The sequence below is a fragment of the Chanodichthys erythropterus genome, chromosome 20 (genome assembly GCF_024489055.1).
Source record: "Chanodichthys erythropterus isolate Z2021 chromosome 20, ASM2448905v1, whole genome shotgun sequence".
NCBI classification, from domain to species: domain Eukaryota; kingdom Metazoa; phylum Chordata; class Actinopteri; order Cypriniformes; family Xenocyprididae; genus Chanodichthys; species Chanodichthys erythropterus.
In genome coordinates this window covers 20,003,318-20,023,920 of record NC_090240.1, presented here as the reverse complement: position 1 = coordinate 20,023,920, position 20,603 = coordinate 20,003,318, and the positions used below count along the sequence as shown (strand labels likewise).

The following is a 20,603-nucleotide window of genomic DNA, read 5'->3' as shown; positions in this document are numbered from 1 at the left end:
ATATATATAATATATAAAATAGCTAAAAGGACATTAGAAAGACATTACAATATGGCTCAACAAACTTGTCGCTATTTTAAAATACATTCCAATCTCACACATAACAATTACTGAAGTGCTGCTGTACCTGAGACTGGCTATTAGTGCCTCCGTTTCCCCCTCCTCCTCCTCCTCCTCCTCCAGTCCCCGCTGTTCCTCCACTGGCCTGCTGCTGCTGACCGGCCATCTCAGCCATCCTGCGCTCCATCTGTTCCAGCCGCTCCAGGATGGACATTCTGAACTGGTTATCTGCAGAGAAAAAATCGTATCAGTTTAACCACAGTGGAACTCAATCACATGGGTTCCAACTTTAGTTCAATCAAGTAAAAGATGTAAATGAACTAGATTAGTGATTGTTCAATTCACACTTTGGAAATGAAAATGGTTGCTGTAAAGTACACTCTATCTCACTCAGGTCTGAAATAAATTCTCAGGTCTAGCACACATCCCCAAGCAAAATTCTATATTGGATGTTTAATTAAAACTCAGTCATTACCCTTATGCTTTCCAATCAAGACACAGAGTCTGATGTTATCAATCACCATTTCCGTAATTGCAGTCATTATTATAAATTAATGGAATCATTAATGAGGCACATCAACACATTCAGCTTCAAAAACACAGCAGTGAACATACACAGACTTGTTTGGAGTTTTTACTTCACAACCAGATTTTTATTTTCTGCCAGTGCAAACCTCACTTCCATGATGCAAGGGTGCCCAGGGCATTGCTATATGGTTGTTAAGGTGTTCTGAATTGTTGCTAGGGTGCTAAATGCTTACAAAGTTACTCTGTAACCCTAATCCAGACAGAATAGCTTGCAATGGAAGAAATATCAAGCTGCTTTCCTGACTGGACTTTTAACACTAAACATAGCCATGTAATCTGTCAGATAAGCTCACTGTGCAGATGTAAAAGATGAGAACTGGGACCAGCACAGGTGAACTCCAGCACCAGTACTGAGAACAGTATGTGCCTCTCACTGATAAGCCTGTTTCTGTGGCAACCTGCAGCTGCACGGTAACCAAGCGACAGAGGCATGCTGGGCTGTGGTTTGCTCCAGTGTCAGTATGTTGATGAATGAAGAGGCACATTGACAGACGCAAAAGCGCAAGAAAGTAAAAAAAAAAAAAAAAGATCTGTATCGCCCTTACTAATGTACTAGTAAGCAATATAATATTAGTCTTCCGACTAAACAAAAATATGAATCCAGAGGGCCATGAACACCACAAAGCAAACAGATAGTGTTTGGTTGCCAGGCGAAAATGTCAAGAGTGTCGTTCAGTGGTCATGTACATAAATTCACACTGTTTGACAATTCAGTAAGAATCTGGCAGCTGAAAGGACACCAGTCATTTACAGTGACAGGTCATGAATTATTATAATGAAGCAACACATGGTCCAGAGTCAACAACCCTGACTGGCTCTGTTCCTACCAGTGGTGTTTTTGTTAACTAAAACTATTAAAAATATGGCATATGTAGCATTTAAAGCTTCAGACCCAGAAACGGCACGTCCTGAGGAAAGCTCATTGTGGGACTGGCTCATAGTGGCTAAAATTCTGCACCAAGGCTGAATTTCAGGAAAGAGACTTCAGATACAGTACTAGGGACCACTTAGGCCTATATAAAAGCAATTAGTAAAGCATGTCATGGGACCTTTAAGTAATTGGAAAAACCTGAAATCAAATAAAACATAAATATTAGATGAAAAACTTGTTAAAAAAAATGTTGTGGGAGTTAGATGTGTGTTGCATAGACAGTTGTTTTATCTGTGTTGATGAGTCAAATCTTGAGGTTAATTTTTATTATGCGTGTTGTGTTCATTTACTTTTGTATTGTTATTGTATTTGTATTGTATTTTATTGCAACACTAGTAGATGAAGGACAGATTTGGTTTCAGTAGCGATGCTTCATACATTATGATATTTGTTTTAAAATCGGCTCAAAATATCAAACATTGTTTGATTTCCTCCGACTAAATGGAATCATAGTCTGAAGCTAAAATCATAGTCTGAGCCTAACATACACTATGCGACTTTCGTCACCTATTGTTGACTTGTCTAGACTGCAAATCAGAGCAAAAATCAGAGCACAAGTCAAGTAGTGTATTACAATGACGTAACTCGCTGCTTCACTACAATAGTACGATGCATCGTTGAACAAATCAACTAGGTAGTCACCAAACTGTATTGTCGCAAACCTGTTGTTCAGCCACGTTGGTGAATGATGTGACGCAGGTGGTGGACTAATAACTTCTCTAAATGAATCCATTTGAGTTCGAATTAATGCTAGATTTTTTGCTATAAATTATGGACATGGCATCTGAGGAGTAATTCTCATTTTTGAAAAAACAAGTAACTATGCTTCTAACCACAGCTCGAGAGCTGTCGTTCCAACCACACAAGATCCAATGTTCGTTTGAACTATGGTTTCGGGAAACACCAAATCATTGAACTATGTTAACCCTAACCTTAACCCTAATGACGGAACTTGCGATGTTAGTTGGCTAACGATGCTTTTGGGAAACGCACCCCTGAATGGTTGCAAGGGTATTACTGGGTGGCTACCTTGTCTGTCAGGTAAAAGTCTTACATCTACTTAGAAAAGGATTAATTCATGTTCATGACATAAATTCTGCAGGATATTTTCCAAAGTTTAAGGATTGTTCAAAATTTCTTAACCCAGCCTCAAAGCCTTAACAACCACCATTAATAAACCCTGCTGGATGAAAGGATGTGCATGATTATTTTTCATTTAAACTATGACTTATTGAAGCAGTGGGCTTCAGTCTGCCTGCAGTCAGTTTTAAATCTTCATTCAGATACCATGCCACGGAGAGAGAGAAAGAGAGATGGAAGGAAAATAAGCTACCTAGGGACTAAAGATGCCAAGAGAGATAGAAAGAGAGGCCGTGTGGCAGCACCAGTTAGCAGCAGCATTGACATGTCTTTGTTCAGACACAGTGCTGCAGTCTGCTGCAGTGCAGATGATGTCATCTCCACCTGCTGCCGCGTGTCTGCTCAAAATGCCACACACGTACACTGCAGAGGGAGAGGGGGTAGGGGGAGGGGCCACATGCAAGGGGGCGGAGAAAGGGAAGGGACCACCAATCAGTGCTGAAGCAAGACAGTGATATGTGCAACACCTTCCTATTTCTCCATAAACTACAAAAGTGACAGCCTATAGGCACTGAGAGTAGATATTAAATTAAGTAAATTGAGCTAAAACTCCAAACCTCATGTTTCATCACAAAGCCATATTTTTTTTTTTAAAGTTGAAGAATATGTTATCATTTCCCTTTTTTGTTGCTGAACTATCAACACACACTACTTTCTTTGATAATGGACAACTGATCGTCAACGGATGTTTATTATTTAAACCTCATGTACCTTCCCGATTTAAAATATTGATCATATATATTAACTCGCTCTACATTATAAAAACTTAATACGCTTCTCTAAAAAGCTAAAACTATAATTCCTAATATAAATCCCAATAATATTTTATTAATGAATATTTTTCTAATATCTTTTTTATTAGATATTGTAGCACATAGGTGGCATAAATGTATTTATTCAGCAACCACAATTGCACATAACTCATATTATTCATGTTTGGATTTATTATCCCTTTAGCATTCCTAAGGTCTCTTTTGAATGGTATGTGTACCACGAGCAGTACAGTGGAATGCTAACAGGTTATAGCTTGTCACTGAGAAGGTTTGTTCACAGATTTAGTGGCCGCAAATAGGATTAAAGGTCTCGTGAAGGAACGCAGACTGGCTGTATTACACTTTCATTTGAGCAGAATATTGCAATGGAGATCGCTAATCTTTAATATACATATATGTCTGTGTTTCCAATATCAGTATCACAAATGTCTCCGACATTATACACTTAATTAATCAAGAGAAGCAGAAAAAGTGACCACAATTAATCTTGCAGCCCTCTGAAAAATTATTACTAAATTGTCAGGAACGGGACTAAAGATAAATTAGTTACCTGAACTACACAGAACTGCACTAAACCCCAAAAGAATGGCAATAAACTGCTTAAACCATCTGGATTCAGCCAGATTTACTGAACTGAAAGTTTTTTTTTCAAATAATATGCAAGTACAGTATGCTACTTCAAAAAAGCCTATAGTTCAAAACATAGTGTTTATAGGTTTTTTGCACACTTTCAAGGTTTCTGCTGGGTTCAGCATGTGCAACATGGCCAAAACATTACTTTCTGCATCATGTATGAGATACTGTGAATCAGGCCCGGATTGGCTAATCAGGAGTGCCTGGAGAATTCTCGGTGGGCCGGTCTGTTTATTTGGCCGTGAGGGCCGGTGTTGTCATGGCACTGGGTTGAAATATGGATGCTCTAGAAACTGTCAGAAAGTACTAAGCTGAGTAGCCTAACTTTCTCCTTAAAACCAGTCATTGACGGATTTAGTCATGGATGACATGGGCAACGGCCCAGTGCGGCATAAAAAAAAAAACAAACAATCAAAAAATTAACCGAATGCACGATCGGGTTTTTACTGCTCATTTGCACATAACGTCAATGATATCATGTCATTCTGTGAGTAAATTAACCTGGTCGGGAGGGACTCAGTGTGTGCGTCCGGAGAAGACAACTCACACAAAAGTATACAAGAAGAAGGGATGAAGTGACCTCTGTAGGGACAGCGGGACATGTTCTAAATCAACACTAAATTATGTTAAGACAAAAGGTCTAAGCCACCGGAAGCCGATTTAGGTAACTTAAATAAATACAAAGGAAGAGGGGAAACACGCAAAAGATAAAGGCATGTATGCAGCTATTACACATATCGTAATAATAGTAGGCAAATAATAAATAGGGCCTATCACTTATGTTATGTTGCTTGCTATGCTATTACACATTGGGCAACAATATTCATTTTTCTGTCCAAATAGCTTACATAACCGACAGTAATATGTGATTTTGTAACATAATGTAACTTTTTATAAACAAACGTAAAATAGCTCACTTTAATATTTTACTGTAAAGTTGTGCAGTTTTGGAGGATTTATTTATTTGCCTCAATTTGTAATAATTTAAGTATATACATTCATATAAAATAGCAAACTTTTATGTTAAATCCACTTTAAAAAAAGATCTACATTTCTTAATTTCATTCATAGTGATAGACATGAAAAATGTGTCTGAGTTTAGTGGATGATTGCTTCCATCTACTGGAAAGCAAACACTTTTAAAAAAATTAAAATAACATGAATTTTTTAACTACAGCCACTAGATGGCTGGACAATTAATCAGTGGTTCACATTATAAAATCATAACAATAAAAATGACTCTATATCAAATTGTAGCATTTTTTGTACTATAATTTTTTGCTGTAGAGAACAGTGCACTGTTGCAAACTTATATACTGAGGTTTTAATTACATTATTTTAATATAGTCATTCTTGAATTAAAGTGGGCCGGTTTAAGGCCTGAAACTCCAGGGCTGAAGATGAGTCCCACTCCGGCCCTGCTGTGAATACTGTAAACTGTTCAAATGAGTATGTGCCACTCACAGTATGTGTAAAACAGGCCTAAGACAATGTCACCAAGTTTTTCTCTCCAGAGACTGCCTTCTTGTGTGAGCTGACCTAAACTGCCTCCAACACTGCCTCCAGCTCTTGTTTAAGCTTTTCAACATCTGCCTCTGCCTTAATGCAACCTTCAACCACAACTTTCTCTCCTCCTCTTTTCATCCCTGCTCTTAGAATAACTCACAGGCACTGAGTCACATTCATGGACGTCAGACATACGTTGTGTATGTGAGCTGAGAGGTCCTGGGGAGTAATGGCTGAGAGAGAAAGAAAGGGAGCTGATAGACAGCTCAATGAGAGGAGAACTTCATTAAGGGTCTATTCACTATTTATTCCTGTGGGAGACTTGATGAGTCAGGAGCTGAAGACTCTGAGTGTGTGTTTATTTTCAGCTTAGGAACTGCTTCTGTATCTGTGAGGATTGTCTATACAGTCACATATACACAAACAAACACAAGACACACACTCAATCTACCTCGCTCTTCCTTGTCTTATAATGCTGTGTTTATAGTAATGGGAGCAAACACCAGGACTGCACTCATTTGTTGAAATAAACCACTGCAATAATGTACTGCATTAATATATAATTCTAAGCACGGGATATAAGTGCTATGTGGGTGTGCCTGTTACCATCTTTCGGTGTTGTTAATGTTTACAGTGCCCACTTAAATGAGATTATACATAATGCTTTCGTACTGACTATACAGTACATAAAACTGTGTACTGCACAATCTACATGTACACTGAATACTGCCTGTATGCTACACTTTAAATTTGTTTTTTATTATAAAATATATACTTACAGTATTCATTATACATTGATAAACATTTCAAGCAGTAGTTTTCAAACAAAATCACAAAATCCTATGCTTGGCCATCAGGTGGTGAATAATACCCCAGCTCTCCAGAATGATGGTATTCTGGAGAACCCCCTTCCTGAGTTAAGCTCTGCTGGTTGACGTAGGCTGGTATTTAGTGGAGGAGAGGGGGAGTGTCGTTGGCAGAGGCTCTCCCAGCTGAGACCACCATCTGCATTCACCCTCTCATCTTGCATACAGCAGAATGAGAGCATGAAACAGCAGTAGATCAGAGGACATACCACTCAATTCATGTGTGAATGAACTATATGAACTAGGGTAATGCATCATTATCTCTAATACTGCTCCATCTCAAGCATACATAACTAGCCAATACTACAAGTATGTTAAATGCAGTGCTAATATAATAACTGTAGTCAGAATGAAAGAAAGACTGAATTAGTGAAATATTATTAGAAAGACAATGAACAAAAATACTAAATGTTTACTGCAGACGAATGCAACAGGTGAACGCAAGTTCAAGGACTACTAAAGAGTAATTTTGTCACTTAAAGCTGCAGTCCAGAAGTATTGCTTCTTTGTCGCCATCTCTGTTTGAAACCTGCAATTGCAGTTATATGCAGAATTATTATTGTTACGAGCGTTGTGCATCGGCCCGACTCCGTGCGGTTGAATGTCAGTCACTGCACCGGTGGATACTGTAATTCGGAAACACAGATTCTACTTCTTGGAAGTATGACCAAAATAAGAATTTTCACTGGAAAATGTCATCTGAACAAGTAAGTAACATGTCTGCCACTTTTGTTCTGACCAACTGAGGAAAAAAGCATTAGGCCTACAATGGTGACAATGGTGATTAAATCTAACGATCGCTTAGCTCGGATCATGCCAAACCGTGCAATTATTATTACTGTTATACTTTGTTCTCAATTTGTTTATGTTAACAACATCAGCATTGCGTGAATATGTGTATTTAAGGCCCCGGTATACTTCAAACGAAATCGAAGAAAGAACTGATGTTACAGCACCAAAACACCTTCGTACTACCATTGGTCAGTGACGATAACATAACAGGAGGTGTGCGCTGAGGCTCCGCCTTCACTCGCGTGGACCGCATCTCTGATTCATTTGATCTGTTGAGTTCAGTGAGGTAAGATCTCCGCGAGTGAAAACATGAACACACTGGAGAGCTGCTTTATAGTACAAAATGAAGTTGTGCTTGTAAAAAAATGAGGCACTAGCACTGTTTTTCATGTTTGATACTGTAAAGCTGCTTGATTTTAAGCAATCCATTGAATAAAGTATGTGCTATATGAAGACATGACGTGACTGGAGTGCTACTTTGAAGAGCTCATGCTAACCTTGCTATGCTGTTATGATCAGACGCTTTTCTTATGCTTTCTATAATAAGTGCTTTCTGTTTTCATTTTTGTTGTGTTTATTTTGTTCCTGAGAAGAAAGTGCAAGGCACATATTTACATATTCATCTAACTGTCGCTCTCAGCAGTGTGGGCGACGTCAGATGTTCGTTTACAGTATATCGCTGCTCGCGTATTTCGAACTTCGTTTAACCCCTAAACGAAGAACGAAAAAGAAGTTCGTTTGAAGTATACCGGAACCTTTAGTGTGTGTTAGCATTACCTGTAGATTTCAATTTCTGTAGCCACTCCACAGTCGAAAGTCCTTTGCTTTTGACTACAGGTCAATCTCCAGTTGTCACAGATGACTGTCATTTGGATCTTTCTGGATTACAAATAGTTTTGAACACTGGCTGGTTATGTACATGCTCAAAAATTTATTTCAGATCATTTTAACCAAAAAAAGTTATGGACTGCAGCTTTAAAAAGACAAAGTTTTCTATTCAATAATGCCTAAAGGTGGGTCAGTCTTTTCTCTCAGGTGTGTATTTTAATCCAAATTCTGAACAATCATACTAACGTGTCACACTAACAATATTACAAAAAATCTTGTGCCCAGATGTTTATACAATTAAAATGGAAAAAACAAAGTATAACATAAAAAGTCATAATCATGAGATTAAAAAGTTGAAATTATGAGTTATAATTACGAGATAAAAAGGAATTGACATAAACAGTCAAAATTTCAACAACTCTACCTTCAAGAGGACTGAGAAGAGTCTAATCAAAGAGATGCAGTATATTAACCATACCAGCCTTGGTGGACATTGTAGGAGGTCAAGATGTCAACACTGATTGTGGAAAGTTAAACTGAAAACACAGTAATATGTGACTAGACGTTTCTACCACCAGGACATATTCATACTTTGCCATGTTGTAGTAAGAAGTACACATTCTTAGCATAAGGAAATATAATATTATTATCTGAAACAACTATTTATACCTATAAAGTTTTATTTAAATCGAATGTACACAATTCTGTATTTCCATCCATGTCTGTTAGTGGAATATTACTACAGGCAGCAGCACAATTTCCTACCACTGAGGCTTCTGCAAGCGCCCTGTCCCAACACAGGAATGCTCAAGTCTTTTTCAGTCTAGACTTCAAAAACATGGAAGCAAGGTCTGACAGCCGGTGCTTCAGAGAGTACAATGCTATCACTGCACACAAACAAACAAACAAAACTCTTCTTTTCCCAGCTGTTACAACAAGTACTGAGTGTTTAAACATGGGTTGAGCTCTTCTGCTCTGATTTTGAGATCTGAACCTTCAGCTCCAGCTGGCCTGCTGTGTTAGAAAGCTCAAGCTCCAGTAGGAAATGTCAGCATCTAGTTGTTACATACATGTCGCTTTGCTGTCAAGGTTAGCAGTGACTGAATGGGTTAACATGTGCGTGACCTTTCTGGAAATGCTCCAGCCCTGAAGGAAATGGATAAAGGGATGAAGCCTTTTAATGCCTGACTCATGACACGGCATTGTGCTAGTCAAACACACTTTACACTACTGTCTATCACAAGCGTAGAGCAGTGGGAACATGACAGTGTTCTTTCTTTATTTGTGAGGAACCAAACATTAGGTATAATATTGATTTTATAAACAGTTCAATTTAAATTTTAGGCATGATATTACTTTGTCCAAAACAAATCGGTTGAGTGAATGTTTAAATGATTCACTCAAAGACAGTCACGTTTCAATGTTTTCCAAAGAATGATTCGATGACTAGCTCATGAAGCCGCTTGCTGCCATCTACTGGCGTAACCATTTTAAGTGCAGACAGAGTCACTGAAAAATCCTCACCAATATGCAGCCTTAACCCTGCTTTAACTATTCCTAATGTATACAATTTTAACATAATGTATTAGTATACGTAAAGATCTTTAATCAAGATGAATAAATGCTGTAAAAGTAATGATAATTTATAATTCAAGTTAACAATATAGTTATAGCCTAGTATATAAGTACTTTTACAGCATTCATTAATTTCGATAAATACTACTCTTTACATATACTAATACTGTACATATTATGTTAGAAGATTATTCATTAGTATTAGTTAATGCATTAACCTGAACTAAAAGTTAACAATAATTTAAGATTTAAACTTGCTGTATATGTGTTAATTTCTATCTAATTAATGCATTAACAAATTCAAACATGTAGAACTTCTTGTAAAGTATAAATATATATTTTTATACACTAATGCATATCTTTCTGTTTGCACGTGGCACAAAAGATATGTAGCATATATTCTTTCACCAGCTTCCCAAATCACTGCATGGATTTTGAAACAACTTTACTGCGGTCTCCTTCTGGTTGAATGGAGCCCTCCAATTTAATATACATACAAACCAGCAGCAAATCAAATTAAATCAGAAGCAGGCATCTCCATGAGCTAAAGTAACTGCTTTACCCATCCTCCAAGACATGCCCTGGTTATATCTCCTACTTCATGTACCATTGTGTGACACGGTTTATCCAAAACCCTTTATCGCACTTGGCAATACTGTCAGACTAATGCATCATTATTCAGACTAGCTGTATTGTGAATAGTCTTTACAAACTTTTATATGAACCAGTCCACAAAAATCTCACAAAAGACTCATTCATACTATTATTAATGACTTTCCTGTTCATGTGAGTCAGCTATTTTGCTCAGCTCTCCCTGTCATCATTCAGACAAAGCGTACGAAACAACCAGGCAACAATGCTGACTACAGTGTACAATGTCAAATATATTTCAGTGATAAAACTAACAATGGAAATGCTTTCATCAGCAGCATTATTTGGTATCAAAATATCTTCTGTCATTTCCTCATATAGTATCTTTTACTTTCAGTGACTAAACTGGCTTATCACTGTTTAAAAAAGACAAAATCCTTAACTCGAGCCTTAACAAATCTAATTTTCAATCAATTTCAATGTTCCTCTAACAGTCTGAGGGCCGCTGCGCCAATCTCCCTAACTGCTGTCTGATTTAACACTAATTAACGATTGTGCCCTTGAGGCACATTGTGTGAGATAGAAGCCACTAAAGCAGAATGTCTGGGGTGCAAAAATATGATCTGGATTTTGGCCAATCGCTGCTAGAAACTGACAGAATCAATTCATGCATCGTCAAGGAATTTTTCACTTAAAAAAAAAAAAAATCTTCAAATCAGTCTTAAAAGCAATTCAGAGCCCAGAAAACGTCCAATTGTACACAGTAAATCAAACATCAAGTTCCTAAGGCAATGTCTATCACTATATGAATCAACATGTTTCTCAGATCTAATGAAGTAAACTGAGCAGGATCTGGCAGAGTGCAATCAGTCAAGAAAGTCTGGCGCTGTACAAGATGCTGGCTAATCTTAATGGGTATTCAGTGCTTGATGATAGCTGCAGAAACACTGATAACAGGACATAACTGACTCCTTTCCCTAACAAGATGACTGTCATGACCTCAAATTTCCATGAAATAACCTGACCAGAGGTCCTCTGAAGCTCAGGTTAACTGTTCTGACATTTCCTGCTCTACTCTAAATGAGGTACAATTTAATAAAAGTTTCCATTCACACAAAATGAATGGGAACTGAGTACCTATGAGATTCTTTAAAAAAGCATATCACTTATAAAGAACTGACAGCGTTGTAGAAATGGACTGAATATCAATTCCTCAGTTAATCAATATTCACAAGTACTTTAAAATTTGTATTTGCGATGTTTGCCAACAAAACGACTGAAATCCTTATATTACAAAAACACAGCGGCCTGATTTATGAGCTCCTGGTCGGAACATGGTATGGAATATTAATTCAGAGGTAACAAAACCATGGAAGCTGTAGAGTCATTGAGTTCATTAACCCTCTATTGCATCGTGTTGCCTCAGGATAACAAAGCAATTTTCTACACTGTGCAAGCACATGGGTGATTGATTTTTCACCCATTAAAATATTATTCAAATTTGTTAGTCAGAAAACTTCATTTTCAAACATTAATTGCCTAAATGTTTTCCTCAGAAGCAACATTATATGACATGTGCATTGATATCACACATGCAAGCACTATAGAAAATACTGCAGTTTTGTTTTATATTATTCATTATTAAAGTAGCTACCATTTATAAGATTTGCTTAAGTTAGTTGCTTGATTAGTTAAAAAGTTATCAAGAAAGGCAATTCTATTAAATTAATGTAGCAGTCAATGTAAAGTCTATTGAACTGATATAGTGAATAGCATCATTGTTCTTTATCAAGCATGGAAACAATTTTTAAAAATTCTAAATTTTAGTTACCTGGAACATGTTATGCAAGAAAAATGGGTGAAACTTTTTAAACACTGATTTCATAATGCGTGCAATGAGAAATCCTCCCTATTTCCATTCATCACTATCAACAGGTTGTTGAGCAGAACATTGTTGGAAAACAATACACACGAGTGTAATGATTGTTATTCTCTATTTCCCCGCCACAAACCATAACCATTATCACTATAAAGCTCGTTTGTCAAACTTGTGTCATGTTTTTTGAATGTTTCGCGAGCTCACTTGAGCGCGTGCCTGCTGCTTCTCTGTCCTCGGTGCTGAAAACAAGAGCGCAGATCACAGGACTGCTGTGTGTGTGTGTTACACACATACATAACACACACTCCGGTCACGACTACAGCTAACAGATCCACTAAATGACAAGACCGCCTCACAAACGAGCTGTTTTTCCTACTTTTGCCGTGTGATGTTTTGCTGCAGTGAAGTGTCAAACAAGCGGATCTTTGTCATTTCCTGTTTAAGATTATCCAAAATTACAGTGCATGAAGCTAGAGAACATTTGTTCAAACTATGAAAAAGCCATATACTAAGAATAGTATATTAAATAGTTAGCTATCTAGTTAACTATCCATTTGCCTCAAAACCGGAACAACCAGGTGGTCTGCTCCTCGCGCCTCGTACATCATGTATGTTCTTGTGTCTATTTTGGAAGTTGACACATTCAGTTCAGGAAACTGTTAAAGCAGCGCTTCAGCACAGACAGAATTCAGTCAAAACGAATCAACTTGAGCCTAAACGGGCTTATCTTTAAGAACATATTCTTTCATTTTCTAAAAAAGCAAAGGCAGGAGCATTTCTTGTCACATTTCTCTATCTGAAGTAAAGCACTAGGTTCACTTGGTCTTCCTCAGACGGAAATGACAAGGGTTTAAAGTGGGCTAAGCACATGTAGTAACTTTAGAGACAAGACTGCATACACACAGACACTAGGTTCATTTAGACATGTCCAACCTTCTATTTCACTGTCCATGGAGAGTCGCCCTGCAAAGGAAACGGTCCCCTTGTCTTTAGGAAAAGCAGATGTCATTCATCGGCATCCTGACCACAATGTCCCAAATGGCCGTGTCTCACACACGCAGTTTGCAACTGTATTTACTAATACTGGGCAAAATAAATATCCTTTTTTTATACTAGGGGAATGTCCTAAAAGGTCTAATCAACAATAGAAGAAAGTGTAGAAGCGACGTGCAAGAGCAGAGAGAAATGTAAAGCCCGCTCACTTACTCTCGTACTCTCCCCCCGCCCCTCATTACTCCAGCGCTACTGCCACTGTTGCCAAGTCCTCTTATTATAAACCACCTTGGGTTTGTTTGTTAAATAAAGTCCTTACAAATATCAGAATTTGTGGATTGTGGGTTTTTGGCCTTATTTCCAAAAAGCAGTCAGGTGTTTGGGATATATGTAATATTTGAATTATTATTTTTTACATAAAATGGTATATTAAATGAAAATAAACAATTTTGAAGCTCGCAAATAATCTATGTTTAATAAAATGTAGGCTAGCATTATGTCTGTCTCCATGATATAATAAAAAGCTATTAGCAAAATAAATAGAAATAGCTGATTTATTTTTCAGAGCATTCGCTTGATTTTCTTGTGAGATTTGGCAACATTGACTACTGCTCCCCCGTGCGCGCGCGTGCATGAATCTCAGCGAGAGGAGACGCTGCGCACGTGCCGCAGGTAAACAGACGCCCTAGTTTTTCCACGAGCCACGAAGACAAAGCAAAAAAAAAAAAAACCTGAAGCAAACGCCGAAATTATTAATGGAAAAGACAGCATGTGACACTGTCTTTCCCATTAATAATGACTACTGCACTTTTTCCTCAGTTATTCAAACTGAATTTTCCCACAAACATGAACGCTTTTTAGGAGGTGACCAAAAAATTAACCTGGGACTAGGTGCATGTACGAGGCCTCACGAATAATATTATATCTATTTGAACGACTGTTTACTTTCCTTATATTTTCAAATCATAGGCATTGTGATAAAAACGCTGGTTTATCTCAGTAATGTGTGAAGAGCGGCATCGATTGACCACAGAATAAGTAGTCAGTAATTTTGGACGCACAGTTTAATCGGTGGACAGTATGGACTGGCGTGAAGACAATATACTGGTCACGGTTACAGTGCACGACGACTCCAGCCTGTGGCTTCGTACCTGCAATGCTGCAGAGAGAAGCAAAGCCCCGCCCCCATTCTGCATTATGACAAATCAAGGCAGGCAGCTGTGTGCCATTAGAGCATCAGAGCACACAGCTGAAAGGAAACGATGAATGTAGTGTCAAACAGCAGACGCTGAGGTTTGTTTCGAAATCGTTTTATTTGACAGTAGTGCTCAATATAGAAACCAGGCTGTGGTTTAATGACCAGGAGTGAGAGTCAGTGCAGTAGCAAGTGAAGAACCCCCAAAATCCAGTAACAGGATTGAATATGATTATAGTTATGGCTTTCTTTTGATGAACAACAGTGTCACATTGGCCACGTCCTAACTGTACTGCTTTTATAGCCTGTGCACACTATCATTTCAATATATTTGTAAAATTTGTATCAATAACATGCCTAACAAAGAAAACTTGAGACTTGTCCTATCTCAAACTTGTAGCAAATTCCTATGTACTAAGTCCATTGATATTCTAACTTCACTTGTTAAGTAGGTGCAAATGCACTTCCCAATATCACACTCGGTTGAACCACCCATTATTTCATGAGTCAGAGCAGGAGTCGGGAATAACTTTGTAAATAGCTTTTTGAATTCCTTGCATGCACCCTCATTTCCAGGCAGCATTGTTTCATGACGTGCTTAAAGTCAAACCAACTGATGACTCACTCTAATTCAGTTAAGCTTATTCTTATCCGCTAATCCAATAAACCGACCGTTTGCCACTTAAGTTTACAAAACGCTGAATGAAAATGCATTAAGAAAAAGTTCTTGAGAACTCAATAATTGCCATAACAATGTAGTATACTGTAGACAATTTAGTCATTAAAGTAGTTTAAGTGTGCATACAAACGAATTCAAGTCAAAAGCACATGGTTGTGCTGTCTGAGACGTGAATGGACTGGTGTTGTGCTGTTTGAACGGACACAGGGTTCTGAGGGGCTTCGGTCCTCTCTTGCTCCCTTTTTCTGCCTTAAGGGCTGTCTGCATTGCAGCTGTCCCTTTCCACAGGCTCCTCCACCATGCCCTACTTTACCCTGTCAATGCACACTGCAGCAACAACACTCACCCCCCCGCCCCCACCTCCACAGACAAACAGCACCACACACAGGCACTGGCACTCTCTTCTTTACTCAGACTCATAGGAGACAGAGCACTTAGCCTGTCCTTATAACACTAGCACACACACCTCCCAGATTAAATACCCACAGAATTGGGCAGTTTAATAAATATGTGCAGTGAAATACAGTAAGTGCATCTGTAATGCGTGATCATATGTACTGGTTTGGCTTAGTCTTCTGCTCTCTAAACATCAGGCTTGTCAAACACATGCTGTATCTGAACGCTGGCTGCCACTCCTCATTGCCCAAACCATTCATCGTGATTGTTTGTCTTGGCTAAAGTGCCTATCACCTGATCGGAGCAAGCAGATTAGAGCTTCGGACGTCAAATTGGCAGGCGTGTCACTTTGCCCATATGCTCCAATATTTTCATAAGCTCTTTGACGCCACAGCCTCAGTTTGAGGCAGTCTGGGTAGCGCTGAAGCGTGTGTGGGATTGTATTTGGTTTGCCAGGCTTTAAAGAGGGCAAATCCCCCACAGCGATGGTATGATTAGACTTAAACCCTTGTGTTTAAGTTATCACTAACAGCCTGGGTCAGCTAAAGGATGGTGTAAAATTCACAATGTGTGCACAAAGCAAGTAACAGAATCAGTACTGCGTAAGTGTTTAATAGTGGATCTGAGTCACATGTCTTTCTTTAGGGGCTTTTGCACAGGAGGAACCTTTTCGTAGTTCCTAGAACTAATGGCAGAATTACCCGCTTTTTTGGAGTGTTTGCACCGCAGGAACTGGGAACGATTTTAGTTCTAGGAATGTCTTTTGGGGGTATTAAATTAGCTCCTACTTCAGAGTAGGGTCTAACCCAGCACAAAAGAAACCACCAGTGATGTAAGTGTACACTGATTGGCCAAATGCATGCAAAACACCAGCACCCGCCATTATTTAAAAAAAACAAAACAAAAGCCATGTAAACAGTTTATAGCATATATATTTACTCCATGAACTAACTCTATGAACATGGAAAACATGAATAAAAAATTTGAGGGGACCAAACAAAACATGATTATGTATTTCTGCTTAGCTAACGACACTGGGCATAAACTACATGGCAAATGCTAATACTTTTTCATATACTGTTTACTTTCTTTGTGTAACAATTCTATCTAATAACGTATTAGACAGAACTTTTAAAGAACTTCTTGCTCAGGCTCTGGCGTTCTCAGCGCCTATCAAAATAAAAGTCACAACAACAGGCTCGGCTTACGGCACTTCAGAGTTCCTTCTGGTGGTGCAAATGCAACCATGAAAATGGCCTTAAGGGAACATTTAGTTCTCAGGGACGTGGACTATTCTACATGCAGTAATAGACCATAATCGATTATAGCCTGTTTTTCTGACATCATTCATCATCGCGCTAGCTTAAAATGGCATAGGTTGGCGAAACACAAAAGCAAGTAATAGACAATACACCCACTATTTTAACATTTACAGTGTGCGAGCGTGTGTGTGAGAGGGAGAGAGAGAGCGCGTGTGCATGCAAGTGTGTGTGTGTATGTGTGAGAGAGCGTGTGAGTGCGAGTGTGTGCAAGTGTGTGTGAGCATTATTGTAATTTAAGTACACTACTTGAGAGTTTCATGCACTTTTAGTATTTACTAGTGTTTATTAGTTCTAAATGCTTCTGTCATATGCTGTGTTCAGACTTAAGTTTTATTTGATGTTTGCTACATTCAGTAAGTGTACTTCCTAGGAGTTCATATCTGACCGCTTGTATTCATTGACGAAAATGTAGCCATGTGCAGTAATATTGAAAATGAAGGATGCAACGCATCGTGATGCATCGTGGAATCGAAACGAAATGTTGGCATGATAATCGTAATCGAATTGAATTAGACCAGTGACGATTCACACCCCTAGTAGTGGCTAGTTCCTATAACTACCTGGTGAGAAAGCCTCTTTTTCTTTCCAACTTCTTGCACTGCTTCCAAAACAAACTTTACATCCTTATTAATGGTTAATATGGTAAAACTTTAGGTTGAATTTGTTACCATTTGCTAGTGCATCAAGTATCATTAACTAATAATGAACACTATTTTTAATGCATTTATTAATCTAGGTTAATGCTAATTTCTACAAACCCGATTCCAAAAAAGTTGGGACACTGTACAAATTGTGAATAAAAAAGGAATGCAATAATTTACAAATCAAATTTATCAAATTTATATTTTATTCACAATAGAATATAGATAACATATCAAATGTTGAAAGTGAAACATTTTGAAATGTCATGCCAAATATTGGCTCATTTTGGATTTCATGAGAGCTACACATTCCAAAAAAGTTGGGACAGGTAGCAATAAGAGGCCGGAAAAGTTAAATGTACATATAAGGAACAGCTGGAGGACCAATTTGCAACTTATTAGGTCAATTGGCAACATGATTGGGTATAAAAAGAGCCTCTCAGAGTGGCAGTGTCTCTCAGAAGTCAAGATGGGCAGAGCATCACCAATTCCCCCAATACTGCGGCGAAAAATAGTGGAGCAATGTCAGAAAGGAGTTTCTCAGAGAAAAATTGCAAAGAATTTGAAGTTATCATCATCTACAGTGCATAATATCATCCAAAGATTCAGAGAATCTGGAACAATCTCTGTGCGTAAGGGTCAAGGCCGGAAAACCATACTGGATGCCTGTGATCTTCGGCCCTTAGACGGCACTGCATCACATACAGGAATGCTACTGTAATGGAAATCACAACATGGGCTCAGGAATACTTCCAGAAAACATTGTTGGTGAACACAATCCACCGTGCCAAACGCCGTTGCCGGCTAAAACTCTATAGGTCAAAAAAGAAGCCATATTCAAACATGATCCAGAAGCGCAGGCGTTTTCTCTGGGCCAAGGCTGATTTAAAAAGGACTGTGGCAAAGTGGAAAACTGTTCTGTGGTCAGACGAATCAAAATTTGAAGTTCTTTTTGGAAAACTGGGACGCCATGTCATCCGGACTACAGATGACAAGGACAACCCAAGTTGTTATCAGCGCTCAGTTCAGAAGCCTGCATCTCTGATGGTATGGGGTTGCATGAGTGCGTGTGGCATGGGCAGCTTACACATATGGAAAGGCACCATCAATGCTGAAAGATATATCCAAGTTCTAGAACAACATATGCTCCCATCCAGACGTTGTCTCTTTCAGGGAAGACCTTGCATTTTCCAACATGACAATGCCAGACAACATACTGCATCAATTACAACATCATGGCTGCATAGAAGAAGGATCCGGGTACTGAAATGGCCAGCCTGCAGTCCAGATCTTTCACCCATAGAAAACATTTGGGGCATCATAAAGAGGAAGATGCGACAAAGAAGACCAAAGACAGTTGAGCAACTAGAAGCCTGTATTAGACAAGAATGGGACAACATTCCTATTCCTAAACTTGAGCAACTTGTCTCCTCAGTCCCCAGACGTTTGCAGACTGTTATAAAAAGAAGAGGGGATGCCACACAGTGGTAAACATGGCATGGTCCCAACTTTTTTGAGATGTGTTGATGCCATGTTTCATTGATGCCATGAAACATGCAACTTATTTTTGCCTTAAAATGATACATTTTCTCAGTTTAAACATTTGATATGTCATCTATGTTGTATTCTGAATAAAATATTGAAATTTGAAACTTCCACATCATTGCATTCTGTTTTTATTCACAATTTGTACTGTGTCCCAACTTTTTTGGAATCGGGTTTGTACATATTACCAATAAATTTAAACACTTCAAGTTTACATTAAAGTATTAAGAATAACCATCGATCTGTGTCATTTTATATTATTTATATACTATTATATATATATTATGCTGGAACTCAAAAGTAACAATGAATAATAGTACATATTTAAAATTAAATAGATTAAATAATTTTTAAAACGTTAGCTCATGATACCCAGTGACCTGTTAACATTTTTTAACAACCTTATTACAAAGTTAATGTTAATAAAATGTCATATAATAAAATAGCATTTTTGTGCAAACAAATTCATGTATGAATGTAAATGCATGAAAAATGTAATGCGGGACTTTATTTTGTTCATGGGGAATTGATTAGAATGTTGTGATTGTCTACTGCTGTGATCTCATGTGAGTGACAGACGGCCACAAGAGATGTCATTGCAAGTGGGAGGGTATTTTGATTAAAGATTATGAGGGTACATTGATGTGCATAGATACAATAAATAATTTAAAATAAACACTGATATATACCATAAAAAATAAGCCATTTATCAATTTTGATTTCATGGTGACTTTAAGCCAAGCCAGATGTGAAGAAGCAATCAACCTTCACTTTGTCTTATGTCACGGAAAGCTCATCAAAGTCATCAGTGTACTATTTCCAGACCGCCCTTCCCCTTGACCCTAAAGTATTAACCACTTATATAAATCACTGCCTCTTTCCTTTGTACTTGCCGTACCTCAGATTAAAGCACAAAGGGCAAAACAAGCATCAAAAGCCCTTCCTGTTGTTTTTATAGCCCTTTAACACAGATTCTACCTAATTACAGGGTGGTCTACCCTCCCTTTAGCTCTGAAGAACACACTTTGCTTGTTGACCTCAAATACATATTCAGCACTGGTGGCGATTGCTTAGACTTCAACAGAATTCTGCTTTATTTGCTAAACATGCCCTCTATCCCCATCTAGAGGTCAATGTAAAGCAAACCTCGCACATGGACATCTTACTCTTCCTACAATCTAAATTTGCTGTTAACACACACTCTTTCTCTGTCTTCATGGCATACTCTTTATCTTGATCAGATGTGCTTTTAATTTGTTAATACTGAATGTGGGATAATTAGAAAAGCCTCAGGCCAAGACACCATTATATAATCACCTACTTCAAGTAGCTCAATAATCAGGGGTCACATGATGGGTTCCAGATTTAGTAAAGTGACATTTTTTTCTCTCACAAATGCAGAAAAAGACAGAGAGGAAGACCTACCATCAAGTGACAGCCAGTCATGCTGGGATGAAGGTAGGGAGGGCAGTGCACGGGCTTTATACTCAAACACAACCGAGTTAGAGATGATTTGATTACTGACAGCCACCTGTAGAGTCACCAAGCCGGTGTCATGGGCTGCAGACACACACAAGCCCATAATTAGAGAGATCAGAGGAAATCACACTGACGCTTATGAGAGTTCATGCAGTTCTGCTCCTTATCAGGGGCGACATCTGAGGGCTTAC

At 38.3% G+C, this 20,603-nt stretch overlaps 1 protein-coding gene across 3 annotated transcripts in view; it reads right to left on the bottom strand.

Annotated features, from left to right (window-relative positions):
• Positions 1–20,603, bottom strand: part of camta1a (calmodulin binding transcription activator 1a) — a 443,175-nt gene that overhangs the window by 23,046 nt on the left and 399,526 nt on the right. For 2 of the 3 annotated variants that reach the window (XM_067371129.1, XM_067371130.1), the window contains exons 1-2: positions 13,096–13,328; positions 128–288 (exon numbers count right to left, since the gene is read on the bottom strand). In XM_067371129.1, the coding sequence (XP_067227230.1) occupies positions 128–288; positions 13,096–13,171 (237 nt within the window). In that variant the 5' untranslated portion in view covers positions 13,172–13,328. Of the gene's footprint in view, positions 1–127; positions 289–13,095; positions 13,329–20,358; positions 20,494–20,603 lie in introns of those variants that run through there. The other variant, XM_067371128.1, reaches the window with a different exon arrangement.